General features: G+C 35.9%; 2 protein-coding genes and 1 non-coding gene across 5 annotated transcripts; 1 reads left to right on the top strand and 2 right to left on the bottom strand.

The window, feature by feature from the left end:
- Nucleotides 1-2,029: 2,029 nt before the first annotated feature.
- Nucleotides 2,030-2,111, top strand: TRNAS-UGA (transfer RNA serine (anticodon UGA)). The gene has a single exon. It is a non-coding gene; the product is annotated as a tRNA-Ser (tRNA).
- Nucleotides 2,112-2,679: 568 nt separating this feature from the next.
- LOC144572281 (Haloacid dehalogenase-like hydrolase (HAD) superfamily protein) lies at nt 2,680-6,490 on the bottom strand. Of its 3 annotated transcripts, none has more exons than XM_078321783.1 (11): nt 6,334-6,490; nt 5,984-6,109; nt 5,605-5,673; nt 5,168-5,272; nt 4,926-4,980; nt 4,658-4,731; nt 4,366-4,449; nt 4,111-4,251; nt 3,733-3,798; nt 3,351-3,460; nt 2,680-2,990 (listed from the first exon to the last, which is right to left on the bottom strand). In XM_078321783.1, the coding sequence occupies exons 1-11, from the start codon at nt 6,439-6,441 to the stop codon at nt 2,825-2,827; spliced, it is 1,104 nt and encodes a 367-aa protein (XP_078177909.1). In that variant the 5' UTR covers nt 6,442-6,490; the 3' UTR covers nt 2,680-2,824. The 3 variants fall into 3 exon arrangements, with proteins under 3 accessions (XP_078177909.1, XP_078177910.1, XP_078177911.1); XM_078321784.1 differs by having other exon boundaries at nt 3,355-3,460; XM_078321785.1 differs by lacking the exon at nt 3,351-3,460.
- Nucleotides 6,491-7,123: 633 nt separating this feature from the next.
- Nucleotides 7,124-13,972, bottom strand: ETG1 (E2F target protein 1 (ETG1)). Its single transcript, XM_078321522.1, has 14 exons — nt 13,682-13,972; nt 12,788-12,901; nt 12,056-12,163; nt 11,577-11,702; nt 11,214-11,261; nt 10,971-11,060; nt 10,647-10,814; nt 10,021-10,095; nt 9,440-9,553; nt 8,833-9,035; nt 8,292-8,427; nt 7,906-8,130; nt 7,474-7,541; nt 7,124-7,383 (listed from the first exon to the last, which is right to left on the bottom strand). The coding sequence occupies exons 1-14, from the start codon at nt 13,862-13,864 to the stop codon at nt 7,272-7,274; spliced, it is 1,770 nt and encodes a 589-aa protein (XP_078177648.1). The 5' UTR covers nt 13,865-13,972; the 3' UTR covers nt 7,124-7,271.
- Between the last annotated feature and the right edge of the window lie 228 nt (nt 13,973-14,200).

Genomic DNA, 14,200 nt, shown 5'->3' with positions numbered 1-14,200 from the left:
CTCACTTATTAAGATCCATGCCACTAATACAATATGAATGTATAATTTTAATTTAACAATTTACATAATAATTGAAGTTACCAAAATAACCTTGATCCAAAACCCTCCTCTCCACTCCGACGATTACTCTTCTTCCGACACAGACCAGTTCATTAGAGCAAACTGCATCAATTTGAGAACTACAATATACTCACGGGAACTACAATATACAACTATGGCTGCTATGATACACTATAGTTAGGCATGCCCAGAACTGGATTCAGTAAAATTCACCATAAAAACAACACTTATGCTCCAGTTTTCTGCATCCATGAATTGGTACAGGATCTAAATGTCACTAACTGGCACTTCCTACTTCCTTCTTTTAAATCACCTCATCTCTTGCAAGCTCTCTCCACTTCAACACTCCTATATACCTCTTGTGCACCTCGACTGCCCAATTCAATAGAAATTTTCTGGATTACCTTGTTATCTTGTCATGGCAGCACCACTCATAATCTGCCACTGCACCAGAAAAACCATAGCTAGACCTAGGCACCTCATACTCGGCAAGGAGGCAGACGACAACAACTTCTTTCCGACTGGGAAGAGAGGAGACGAAGAGAGGATGCACAAATGGAAAGAACGACGGGTGAGAGTAATGTTTAACCATTTCTTTTGTTCGGATCCGACCCATTAAGGGTGTAGAAATGAAAGGGTGAGAGTATTTGTGGAATATACGAAAATACCACTCAAAATACAACAAATTATGTTTATTTTTAATTAGAAATGTATAATAATTTGGTAATGGTGGCATAGATCTTAATAAGTGAGATTTGGAGTGACATTTAACAAAATTAAAACTTTGAGGTGACATATTTCTAAATTTGAAGTTTTGAAGTGACATGGATCTAATTTCCCCAAAATTATATAATAGTTGAACATATTGCTCAAATTTATATCTCAACTTGCACACTTGCAGAAACGAACAGAGTTGACATAATATGAATAGACACAAATTTAAATTGAGCGTGACATAATTTATAAATTTTTAATTCCTATCCAAAAAATATTGTCTCCAATTAATAGCATAAATTAAGGGACCCTGGTCTTAAATAAATAAATGTCGCTGCGAAAGCTTAATTTATTGATAGAGATGTCTTATGAAGTCAAGCAAAGTTTAAGAAATGAAATAAAAGTGCTTGGCAGCCGCTGCCAAAATTTCAAAACAATAAATGAAATAAAAGATCACTAAAAAAGGTGCTTTTAATCCATGCTAAATATCGGTGTTTACGAAAATTAAACGGCTAAAATGATTGAAGAAGACTTAAGATAGGAGTTCTACTAATATATTAACATAAATATTTTAAAAGATGTGTTAACAATTCAATTACATTCTTTTATTTTCGAACGGTGGATCCAATAAATCAATGTGATCTAGAAAATCTTATTAAAAATAACTATTTTTTATCTTTACTTCCTTATTTTTTTTTAAGATGGCTCTTTTAATATGCAAACAATTATTTATTTTTAACCCAAAAAAATGTAAAAAGGAAACAAAATAAAACCAGATATTTTCCTCCAAAATCTTCATATATAGATTAATTGAAAAATTGGAATTGTCTATTTAAGAAATGAAAAGATGTGATCTTAACTATTGGCATTTTGGCCGAAAAGATAACGATGATATACATCCACAAAACTTCAATGAATTAAGGAGAAAATTGTCGAAAAATAATTAATCATACAACACAAACTCAATTACGCCCAAGATTGATTAAAAAGTATGAGCTTGCTTTCAGGAGAACTGTAACGAAGATGTTGGGGATATTGCAATAAAAATAGAAGTTGACTAATATTTTTTTTTTTTAGGAAAGACTAATTAAATGAGTTAAAAGGGAAAGATCGAACTTTGTTGGGTTTGGGATTTGACCTTCTTTTTTTTTTTTTCCAATGGCCGACTTCATCTTGAATGAAAACTCAATCCACGTTAAGCGGCAGAATTCTAGAATAAAATAATTATTATTAATGATAAGTATTGACACAAGATGTCGATATGTCCGAGTGGTTAAGGAGACAGACTTGAAATCTGTTGGGCTTCGCCCGCGCAGGTTCGAACCCTGCTGTCGACGTTTTAATTATTTTTACATGTTCTGCTATTCGTGAATTTACCGTTTCGGAATTATTTACATGAAATTTAAATTTCCCAGGGTAAAGCTCTCCAAAATAATCCTGACCTCTGCATTTCTTAATACAGTGCTATGACTATGAGCTATGTCTGACAATTTCCCAGATCACCATTATTTGCGCTTCAGTGTGCAAAGCTAATGTTCCAGGAACAAAATATATTTTCAGCAGCTAATTCATAAAATCATTAATGCAGTGTTGCCTCTTGAGTTTAAACAAATTAAGTTTAATACTTCATGTTCATGCACGTGTTGCGCCTCTTTTACTTCTAAGAAATGGCTGAGACCCAAAACATTCCGTGTAGGTTTATAATTCTAATATCTACGTATCTTTCTCCGAAATTTTATTCATATCCTCAGATAAAAACGAAATCCAAGAAATCACTGAGACCCAAAACATTTCGTGTAGGTTTATATTTCTAATATCTAACTATCATTCTCCGAAATTTTATTCATATCCTCAGATAAAATATATTTAAAGTGATCTCGTGCACAGCTAGACGGGTAGCTAAATGTGTTGCTAAATCAGTTCATTAACACAAACATTATTATGCACATTGATATCAAGGTAAAAATGCAACACAACTCAGTGCTACACTAACTTTATGTACACATCATGAGAGAAGAAAAAGAAAATTAAGAAGAAAAAAAAAAACTAATTATATAGTGTCCATTGTGAGCTTCCTCTTAGGAGGCGACTTATCTATAATTTTCTTTTGTAAATCCATGAATTTTGTTCCCCTAGATGCAAATAATCTTCTAAGATTTATCACAGATAATTCACTATATTTAGCCACAGCTAAGTCGGCTTGTTCCAATTCGTACCTGTCACATAAGAAACACAATACGATTACATATATTATTTTTTTCTCTTCAAATTCAGAAAAGTATCGGCCTCAAATACCATGTTAAATAATACATACCTATCAGTCCTCCGTGCCCACAAAATCCTCTCAATACAACTACTGAAATCATTTTCAGATTATACCCCAATTACCCCACCTTTCTGTTTGTTTAGCTGTAAGGTATAAGGAACGGAGAGTAGTTGGATATTTTTGGAATAAATAAGACTTTGTTTGAGGGCAAAGACCTTTTTTTTTTAAATAATCCAAGGGCATAAACTTTTTTAAAAATACAGTCCGAATGAGCAAATAATTTTTGAAAACAATTAAGATATATACGTACGCACGATGAGCTCCAATTAATGCCACAGCCATCATGGTGCAATTATGTGCAGCTGTAATTCCTCTAAGGTCATCTTCAAATACTACACATTTTGATGGCTTTCTATCCAACTGCACCAAAAAAATTAAACATTGCAATCCTTTTTTAAAAAGGGTATTTTTCACTTGTCGTTTTACTAAAGTGGAGAACCTTTTTTTTGTGACCGTTAATTCACATGGACTTGCGTTGTGTGTGCTTTATGGGGCTTTTAAACTGTTAGGCACCCTGATTGCAAAAAGGCTCCTACTTGTACCGTTAAGAGATTTGAGGGGTACTGACACACAGACGGTGTCATTTATTTTGTACAAGAAATAAAAAATACAAAAAAAAAAAAAAAACGCACCTTGACAGCAGCTGAGAGGAATCTATGAGCTATAGATTCCATCCCATCTTCCTGAGTTACAATTGCCTTCACAAACAAAAAGGTACTTAGTAAAAAAGGAAAAATGTAATTCAATAGAAAAAAAAAAATGAAATTACAAACCACAACTGAAACTAGAAGTTGGTTCAAGAGAATTGTTGTGATCTGGAGTCTCACATCAGTATCATCTGGCAAAGTACCCATATGTTACAGTACTTACTAGGTCAATATCATCTATTGTGTTTTATTGCTTTATTCTTGAAGGGCTTGTGGCTTAACTAAGTTTTACAGATACTGGTAACAAAAATGGCACATGTGCAAAAATATGACATGCAAGTGTATGTTTGGTAACAAAAGTACCCCAAAATATTTCTTCAGACCCATTCTTTGTAAAGCTTCTACCATGTATCTCCTATCTAGACAGGATACAACCGCACATGGTATGCGAGCTGTATACACAGCATCAAGCCACTCTTTTAATCCCTTTACTGGTACATCAACCTATAAAAACAACATTAAGCAAAACAAAAGCAAGCAGATAAATCAGCATTACATATTTGTAATTAAATGTAAATTACTAATAAGATAGAATACAAGAAGGAAAAAAGTATTAACCTTTTGAAGGTTTTCATAGTAAAACTCGGAGAGTCGTGACTTTAACCTTTCAATTTCGTTTTCTTCCTTTGCCCAAAATAAAACCTGAGAAACCACCCCCCCCAAAAGAAAAAAGATCATACATTTGTACCGAGATAATAACAACTTGCTGGTTTAGCAAATGAACAATGCAACACAAGAACAGACTATTACATCAAAAAAGGGGGACAAAAACAAGAGGTAACTTGATTCATTTCTTGGGTATGCTTACGAGATGAATTACACTTTGATTACAAAACAATTTAAAGTTAACCTTTGCAAGAACATGATCAGCTGACAACCTAAGCATATTCCTTTGCAAGTGCTCGCTGTTTGGCATTTCTTTCCCTGCCCATGAAATTCATTCATCAGTAAAATAAAGCCCTCCGATGAAAATTGCTGATTACAGGAAACTACTTCTGTTTGGACTAAAACTCAAGGAGTTCAAATAATAATTAAATTGCAGCAGTGTCTTGCTAAGTACAGTACTGGCAATCATACCCAAAAAAATAAATTATCAGTGCATCATTCTGAAAGAGTACCTTCCTCAGAAGCAAGCTGCCTCCAAGCTGCTAGCTTTACAGCATGTGTATCCACCTAGAAAGAGATACGACCAAAAAAAAAATGAAATGACTGGAAACATATTGGAAAAATTAAAAAGAATTATCATGTACCAGGGATCATCTTGTATGCAAAACAAAAAAAAGGAACTTCTTTGAGTGCCATTTATATAAGGCAAGAACGAGCACATTAACTTTTGGAGTAACAAAGTAACAAAACTTACAACTACATTATCCCATGAAAAAATGAGACCAAATGCTTCATCAGGCTTCATGGCATGTCTTATTTTCTGAAGAAAGCATTGTTGCAATTTGTTGTTCAGATAATCCTGTGATGGAAAACACAAATTTCCACATTAGTAAAAGCACCTCTCAAAAGTATCTCCGTTAATTTTTTTAGTTAAAACTCTGCCGGTCACTCCAAAACTGCACAAGCTCACATTTCTTGTCAAAACGAAAATCAGAAAGCAAAGCCATCTTAAAAAACCCCATTGAATCTGGTCTTCATAGACCACAGGTAATTGAAAAGAGCAAGCCGTGAAAAAAATAAAGGCATTTCTTCCAATGGACAACACTTTTAAAAGACTTTGGAGGTGAATTTAATGCTTTTAGACTTCACACAGTACACAAAGTTAGGTCATAAGTGTAATGTTTTACTTACCACATCAACCTTTAACGGGCCATCCGTGCGAAAGGTCTCAAACCCTTCTCCATATTCAGCGCCAATTGCCTATTAACAAACCATAGAAAAGATAACCTACTGGCGTGAAAAAATTAGGCAGCCTTGCAAATATAGAAACTCAAAATTCCAATTACCCCAAGCAGCCAACTCAAACTAGATACCCCTTTTTCTTTCCCTTTCCATAAAAACACTTGGTTCAATTTTTAATCAAACAATTTTATGCCTAAAATAATGTCCAAGCATCTAAAACCTTACTCGTTGACAATGAAATATTGTCAATACCATAGGATTGATACAGAAATAAAGTTAGCAACAACTAGACTAAATAAATATAAGAAGAAGCATCCACTTTAGTCACCTCTTGGCTGAAAATATTATTAGTCAAGGAAGAAAAACCATCAGCTCCGTTTTCTCTCTCTTGACCTCCTGATAAAGCATTTGTCACCACCAATTTCCTCCTTCCCACACTTATATTCTTCCATTTCTACAACAAAAAGGTTTGTTACAAAAATCATAGAAAGGACAATCTGAAAATGCCACAAATACGAAGTCGTTAATTTACAGCGTCTAGTTTCAAGAATTGTTCCTCTCCTTGAACTTACTTAAAAGAATTATTTGAGCTTGTCGTATTTGTTCGATTCCTTAGGAAGCAAAACGAATAAGAAATTTGCAAAAAGAAGGAAGGAAGGAAGATAAGAGAGAAATTACCGATAAACAGAGGTGAGAGGGGAGGCGCGTGGAGGGAAGAGGAGGCCGAGCCGTAGCGAAGGGAGGGGAGAAGGAGGACGTACTTGTCATGCTCAAAGTAGGGTTCATGGCTGGATTTTAGAGGAAGGAGCGAGAGGAGTCCGTGAGAAAAGTTAAGTTTTTTAACTGGGGTCGGAAAGCTCTATAGTCTATTTCTATTCTAGGCAATTCTTGCATATGAACCCCTGTGATAATATAAAATGCTTATAGTGACTCGAGTGGAATTGGTCAACTGGAGAAGTCAGTACTTGCGTTACGTGTCCCTACAAAATCTGAAAATGAATATCCCATATCGGTCTGGATCTGGAAAGACTGGAATGCACCAAACTCCTTTGATATTCGTATCAATCCTCATCTGACGGTTCAAATCTAAACAGAAATAAATTAATTCGGAATATTCTGCACCCGACGAAGAATATTAACTTATAAACACAGGATAATTTGGACGCATACTAGTTTGTGTATACTACGCGCGTAGAGGTCCCGTCCCGTTTCCTGATGACTGCACCTGAATAGCTTTTTTGTTCCTTTACCTTTTTATTATTTTATATCTTCTGTAAACATTTTTTTTATGCTCTGCAAGACCGCAACAACTCCTTTGTATCATTAGTTCCGTGCCGTGCATGTTAGTAAACCGTACCTACCTATGGGTTATGGGTTGCTGTCTTCACCGTCTAACCTTCTGTAAATTTTCCATCCCAAAATCCCATTTACTCTAGTTACAACTCAAAATTTCAACAGGTGATTAGGCGGAAGGCACTCAAATTAGAACGAAATCCTAGTTACAACTCGCATATAAGCTAATGCAAAGTGTTGACATAAGATAACATAAATTAAAGTCCTCTTATCCACGTGATGACAATATTAAAAGCTTTCTTCTTCAAACCCATTATCAAATTTTATGACCTTTCTTTTCTAAGTCTTTCTATCTCCTTCACCATTTGCCAATGCTCCACAGAAAGGATTTTTTCTCCAAAGCTTGCAGCCATTAATTGAGCCATTGTCAGCCATCTAAAACATCCACAAAAAACTCATTTATGAAAAAGGGGATAATTTAACGAGATATTAATTGTGGAATATATACACAAATGAAGGACAAACCTACTAAGATCAGCACAACCAAGGCTCCTGTCTTTACGCATTGCATCTACCATTTCATTTTGTAACATCTACAATACCCAATTAAAAGAGTTAATTATTATACAAATTAAACACTACGAAGGCCATGGGTTGCTGGAAACAATTAAATAAGCTTGCTTGACACAACATACTACTGATGTCCCGTCCCTGTTAGATCAATTACAGTATATACAAATATGTTCCCACTTTGATGGTATAGGTACTGGTCTGACCACTACTTGAGCCTTTTGTTATGTTTTTTCGTTCTATTATTTTTTATTTTATCTTGCCATTACAAGTGCTGAATTACACGCTTCTGAAAACTGAAAAAAATTGGATTAATAGGTACTTAATTTAAACATATTCATACAGTAGTGCATTGATGGAAGCAACTGTACTAAAATGTGACTTTACCTCACAAATACTGGTATCAGTCAAGTGGGGTAGAGACCTGACAGCTGCCAAGTACCACCTCCATGCATGAAGCTGCTCCTCACTTGCAGTAACTGGAGTTACAGCTGAAGGACACACTGGAACTACTAGATCAGCTGGTAATATGTTCGACTTGGCCTCTGATATAATCAGACACTGCACTTCTGCTGCCATCTCCAATTTATAAAATTGGAAGTCATACTCTACCTGAAATAAGAAATTGTAGGCTTGTAAAATTTAACTGATGGAAGTACAGTATAGTACTCAATTGAGAGGATTATAACCTTTTGAGATTCATTGCAGCATATAGTATGAACTCAAACAGAGTTTTCACCCTTTGTAGAAGAGAAGGTAAAAGGAAAGCTTACTGTCTGATGTTCCATTAAATGCTTGAGCAATTGCACATTCTCTACTCCTTTAGAGTTTAGCGTGCCAGATTGCATGACAGTCTCATCAAATGTCAGGTGGGTCCCAATTGCCAGCTGTAGGACTCCCATCACCAACCTGATGAACACTTTTGTTAACTGAAATGTAATGTTCCTTACTAAATTGGATTAAATGTATTTCAATAACTAGTACATTAAATTGGATTGTGTTTGCAGTGTTGATCCACATTGGTTCAAACAACGCCCATGACCACATGTATACAAGGATGACCGGGATCAACATGTGTTACTGATATGAATATGCTTCTAGCAGTATTGACTACAGCTCATTCAAAACATTAGTGGTGCATTTTAGTGCCCATAAGATGATTGTTTGCATGACTGAAACAATTAGTACTGAATAGTGAATACGACACTGACACTAGCATGACGAGAACATACCTCCACAGACCATGGTACATTTCCTACCAAAATCTGGTGCACAAAAAAGCAGCTAAAAATAGAAAGGAAAAAGAATGTATACCTTCCAGTCTGGTTGTCTTTCTTGGGTTGAAGCATAGCCGTGTTGAGGTACTCTACTGTAAGAGGGATTGCATGTGAGTAGGGCACAAGGGTCTTTATCACATTGTGCAGTTGGTGCCCAAAAATAGAGGCAGTTTCTTGTGTAAACCCAGTGAGATTTAACGACAATCGACCTACCGATGCCACATCAGATTTGGTACGTAACTGCAACTCAAAGAGTACCACAAAGTGATGATCAGCACACAGAATGTAGAAATATTGATACGGTAATTGCAATGCTGTTTGTAGGTTTCTCAGTTGTCAGTTCCTATACTGATCATATAGCACAAGTTGGTAAAGACAAGGATTTCAATAGTAGTGCACACCAATTTGACTGCCAAAAAGGTAGAGAAAGGAACAGTTCAAAGTTATTCCACTTTTGGCAAAAGAAAGGCCAAAACAAAAGCAACACAGCTCATTTAAATTACAAAAGGTAGGTCTGAAGGGTACAGAAGCAAATTTACAATTTCTGCCAAATTTGTTTATTTTACATTGTTTACAGGGAAGGAAACTAGTCTATTCAAGAATAAATAATTGAAAAAAAAAAACAGAGATTGAGGAAGGTGTACTTTGGAAAGGAGATGCAAGAGAAGGCATTGTGCCGCTAAAACATCATTTCCCAGTGTACAGCTTAGATAAGAAACCAGTGAATCTCTAATTCCTCTCATTATGTTTGGTAAAGGCTGCAATAATCCCACAAAAAAATTGAGCAAGTTTCTTTCACGTTTCTTCAAGAAATTATATAGCAGGATGTAAAGCTTTGATACTTGGTGCAATGAAATAAACCAGGGATTAATACTCAAGAGGCAAATCCGTACAACTAATCCCTAAATCAACCAATGACCATTCAAATTATCCTCAATCACACAATTAAGCTTCAATTATCCACAACTTTTTCTGACTTACACCAAACTTGCTTGAATTATGCAGCAGTATATAGCACCAACAAGGGAAAATCAGCAGCCAAAAAAAAGGAATTTGTGGTTAACCATCATGTAGCTTCTTCACAACAGCCCCACAAATTGAAAGGAGATATTCTAGTATGGTGCAGATGCTACTTCATAGGTTACAATACCTGACTGAATGGTTCCCAACTCCTATTCAACTATTATGCTCACTATAGATAAAAAAGAGCAAAGAAAACCTTTACCTCAAAGGCAGGAGAATTTGAGATAAGATCCGACGTAGACAACTTTCGGGATACCAAACAGTGAATACGTGGCACCTGAAAATAGAAACTTCTATTTTATTTTCTTATACTTTGAATTAACCATCATATAATTACACAAAAAAGGTCACCACCAAAAGCAAAGCCTGAAAGTTGGTATGAACCCATCAACATTCACTAGAGGACAAACGCTTCTTTTTTAAAATTTAGAGGTTCAAGATACAAGGTCACAACTGAAACTTTGAGGGCCATAAATTGAAGGGTTATGATTCCTTGACAACCATCAACATTCACTAAAATTGAAATCAAAATTGATAGTCCATATAATTTGATAACCCATATATATAAAAAAATCATGACAGATTTGATTTACCTTCAATCCGCAACTTGGATTTTCAAAAAGGTATGTATCTGATGCTTTTGATGGATTATAAAATTGCACTTGGTTATATATAGGAAAATTTTGACAATAAAGCTACTCAGTTGTCCTGTCCAGCTAAGTTTCCAGCTTTAATATGTTTTTACCCGATAAGTTTATTCTGAGAAACATTCAAGGTTGTCGAGTGATTCTATCTGTAAAAAAGAGCAAATATAAAATAGCTACATACCTTGCTAGGCGGTAGATGAGTTGCCAAATCATCCATGAAGTCAAACATCATATCATCATCAACATCCTCCTTATTGTTACTTGCAATAAGCTCTGGCTCAAAAGTGTAAATTCCTATGAACTCTACCACTTCGTTTAATTTGAACTGGCTTTCAGGCGTGTCATAAACCTATAAAGAAAAGAAGCCAACTTTTGATTATCCTTTTGCATATTAACCCAAGCAAAGAGTAATTTAAAAAGCATTATTTAGCAATAATCCCAGCAAAGAGCAATGTAGAAAGCATTCTCTATACTAATAATGAAGTAATTCAAAAGTAGCCTCTACCTTTACAAGACACGAGAAGGAACTGGTAGGAAAGCTAGATCCATTGTTTATCTCTGCTATTCTATGACGACAAGCTGATCCAAAATCTTTCTGCATGTTACAAAAACCGCTGAATTAGTCTTATTTTTTTTACAGGAAGCAGGAGTTGACAACAAATAAATAAATAAAAAAAGAACATCTGGCACGTTGGTTGCACCGATAACAGGAAAAGAGGATTTAAATTGGGGATTTTTTCTTAATTACCTGTTTCTTATTTGATAAAGAGGAGCCTTCATCAGAGCAATCAGAGTCCTACATAGACAGATTTTGATTTCTTCACATGAGATCAAATTAAAATAAAAGTTAGGACAGCATACAGATTATGTGGATCTATTGTGGGTTAAACATTTTCTACAGGGCCCGAGTGTAGAGCATGTCTAAAAAGGTTTTTCTCATTGCATGATAATTAATAGATGCTAACATCATTGTCCATACCAGTCAAGTACCATCTTGGATGTAAAACTGCTTAAAATTACCCAAACCTAATCTGTCAGAACCCCAAAAGTAAAACTGAGACAATGACATACAGAAAAATAGCTTTATTAACTAAAAGAAAATGAAGATTACATAAATTCTATTGGGATTGTCATCCCTCCTTCTTTTCTCTCCGTGATGACATGCCGTCTCGTTTGATACAGTTCTTTTAAGTGGATAAGGAGTTGACTCAATTGCCCATGAATTCTGACCCGGAACCTGTTATACCAATGTACATATTAAAAAGCGCATGCCAAAGGGGTTAACTGAAATACCAGGCTTATACCAGTGCAAATTAATCCAAACATGTACTAAAGCTTTGCTTTAATTCCAAGGAAGAAAGTAGACAGTCTTGAAGATCAGAACTTAAAAAAAAAAAAAAGTTGAATCGTAAGCAAGAAAAAAAAGGATATGAAATATCATAAAATCATTATTACCAATTCCACGACTAGTACCTATCATGTCCAGTACAGCACGGTGCAAATTATGTACTTAAAATATTTTATGATTGCAATGGAAAACCTTCTCATTTTTGCAGTACTACAAACAAAAAAGTTCTGAAGTATACATACAGGAATGCAGTGTAAGAGGTGGCGTTCCCAAAGTGTTGTTTCAGAGACTGGTGGCGCAGAAAATGGCGAGAAATCCATGAATTTGTTTGTTCTCCATGTACAGCCATCCTATGCACCAAAGAAATGAAGTAAAACAAGCTATGAGAATTTATAATATAAAGACTACGTTTAATGTTGAGGTGTCAGCTGTATAAGACATTATTGATAATTACCACGTATTAATCTCTCTATGATTCACTGTTTTGACATATTTAGCCATTAAATTCCAAGCATACCCAAGCGGATTCAGGATTTTCATCAAGGGGGGGGGCAAGAAAATAGCAAATCGGTTCAAATAGCTAATCGAGTTCAAATCCATTAGCTAATCGGATGCTAGATAAAAAACAATGCTTTAACTTAAAATTTCCAATGCTCAGACTTCTAATTCCAATTCTTAACTTCTAATCCTAATTACTAATCAAAATTCAAGAAACTTATCCTAATTTTAACCCTAAATTTAACCCTGATTACAAATTATAATTTCAGAGGGAGGCAAATAAAATTCAAAGGTGGAGGGGGGCAAAGTTGGTACAGGCCTATAGATCTCCATAAATATTCAAAATCCAAGGAGGACCGCCTGTGGCCCTTAATGGGTCTGCCCCTTGCACAAAACAAGGCCCCCAAAAATGCAAAATGTATGCACTTCCAAGAACTTTGTTCAAAATATTAAATTTACTATAAAGGCGGTGCTACCTTGAAGGCGCCAATGTAGAATTCATTTCCAAGCATATCTTGTACCATTCCTCTAAATCGAACAAGTGTGTTTGGTTGCATCCATTTCTGACTTGATGCGTCTAGAATTGGCACCTGAAAATAATTTAACAGGACACATTTTCAGAAAAGCCTCAGTTGCTTATGTTATTGCAAAATCAATTGTGCATTGCTCAAAACTCAGAACAAGCACAGGTAATGATCTATTGAGAGCAGAAAAGAAATGATATGTCAAGTTGATTGCTCATTCTAGTTTGTAATTAACTGGACTCGGAGTGACAAAATTTTTATGTGTGCCTTCAGAATGGTTTTATCATTAGCTTTATGCGTGTTCACCCTTCTTAAACACTAAACTTTGAATTTTGCCTGTTTATTTTGAGGGAAAACTTGAAAAAAAGGTGAATTTGGGAGAGAAATTTGTTATGTCCATACACAACATTGCATTGTTCAGTCCTGCCACTAACTAGGAATTCACATCCCCTCAGGTTTCCTGACTGATTACAAATTAAACGGATGGTCCATGATCCATCTTTTAATTTGGCACGAAACTCAAAGCACAAATGATACTGGTCCCCCTGCGCCATCCCGAATAGGCACCGGCTGAGAGTATATCTGAGCCATCCATTTCAATTGTGTTGAGTCAGGTATCTGGAAAGATATGGATCCCCTAAATAGGAGGATATTTCAACAAATACTCACTCTGCATGATTTGCGTGCAATGAAACAAGTTCTGTCGCATTCAAGGAAAGGAACGACAGGAAAAGGAAAAGGAATGCGCAGAATATCTGAACAAAGTTCCACGTTGGGGGCATGTATGTTAATATTTCACTTAACAGCGTTGCATTCGGAAAATGATATACCAAATTTCAACTCTACCTGTGCGAGGCCGCCTTGATCGAAGAGGAACTGGTTGAGAAGATCCACGATTCCCCAATCTTTACCCCTGTAAACAGCCGTCGGATCAGCATCGGACGGCTGAGATGACGCCACAGCCGACTCGAAGGTCTGTCGCACTGCTCCTAGAGGATTCATCAGCAGATCATACTGTGGCCCACCCATCACTCCCTCTCTCTCTCTCTCTCTCTCTCTCTCTCTCTCTCTCTCTCTAGAAAAGAGGGTTTTAGGAAATGTGTCGCGCCCCCGATTACCTCTCTCTAGAATTGATGTGTTCTTACGTGAGGAGAAGAAAGGTTTTAAGAGGTAGACGGGGATTTCCCGCCACCCGAGTTGGTCTGATTCCCGCCATAACGATCTCTCCTGGACTGTTCCCGCCAAAATAAGTAACCCAGTAAGACTTGGGTCCGTATCCCTCGACCTCGAGCAACCTGGAGTTTGAGTTTCTATCTGAACCGTCCGATTCGAATCCTAATCAATCTGGCCCAGAATAGAATTCAT

The sequence above is a fragment of the Carex rostrata genome, chromosome 20, assembly GCF_964058835.1.
Source record: "Carex rostrata chromosome 20, lpCarRost1.2, whole genome shotgun sequence".
NCBI classification, from domain to species: Eukaryota; Viridiplantae; Streptophyta; class Magnoliopsida; order Poales; family Cyperaceae; genus Carex; species Carex rostrata.
The sequence above is the reverse complement of the archived record's forward strand: the minus strand, read 5'-3'. Positions and strand labels throughout refer to the sequence as shown.

What these genes read in the sequence shown, in the direction of transcription:
- LOC144572281 (XM_078321783.1), bottom strand. Translation starts at nt 6,441, where the DNA reads ATGAACCCTACTTTGAGCATGACAAGTACGTCCTCCTTCTCCCCTCCC. An exon ending in GCCCGTTAAAGGTTGATGTG is followed by an intron (nt 5,273 to 5,604) that starts GTAAGTAAAACA and finishes TTTCCATCACAG; the next exon opens with GATTATCTGAACAACAAATT. An exon ending in TCCTCTCAGCTGCTGTCAAG is followed by an intron (nt 3,461 to 3,732) that starts GTGCGTTTTTTT and finishes TTTTTGGTGCAG; the next exon opens with TTGGATAGAAAGCCATCAAA.
- ETG1 (XM_078321522.1), bottom strand. Translation starts at nt 13,864, where the DNA reads ATGGGTGGGCCACAGTATGATCTGCTGATGAATCCTCTAGGAGCAGTG. An exon ending in ATCAAGGCGGCCTCGCACAG is followed by an intron (nt 12,902 to 13,681) that starts GTAGAGTTGAAA and finishes AATTATTTTCAG; the next exon opens with GTGCCAATTCTAGACGCATC. An exon ending in TCTTGCATCTCCTTTCCAAA is followed by an intron (nt 9,036 to 9,439) that starts GTACACCTTCCT and finishes TTTGAGTTGCAG; the next exon opens with TTACGTACCAAATCTGATGT.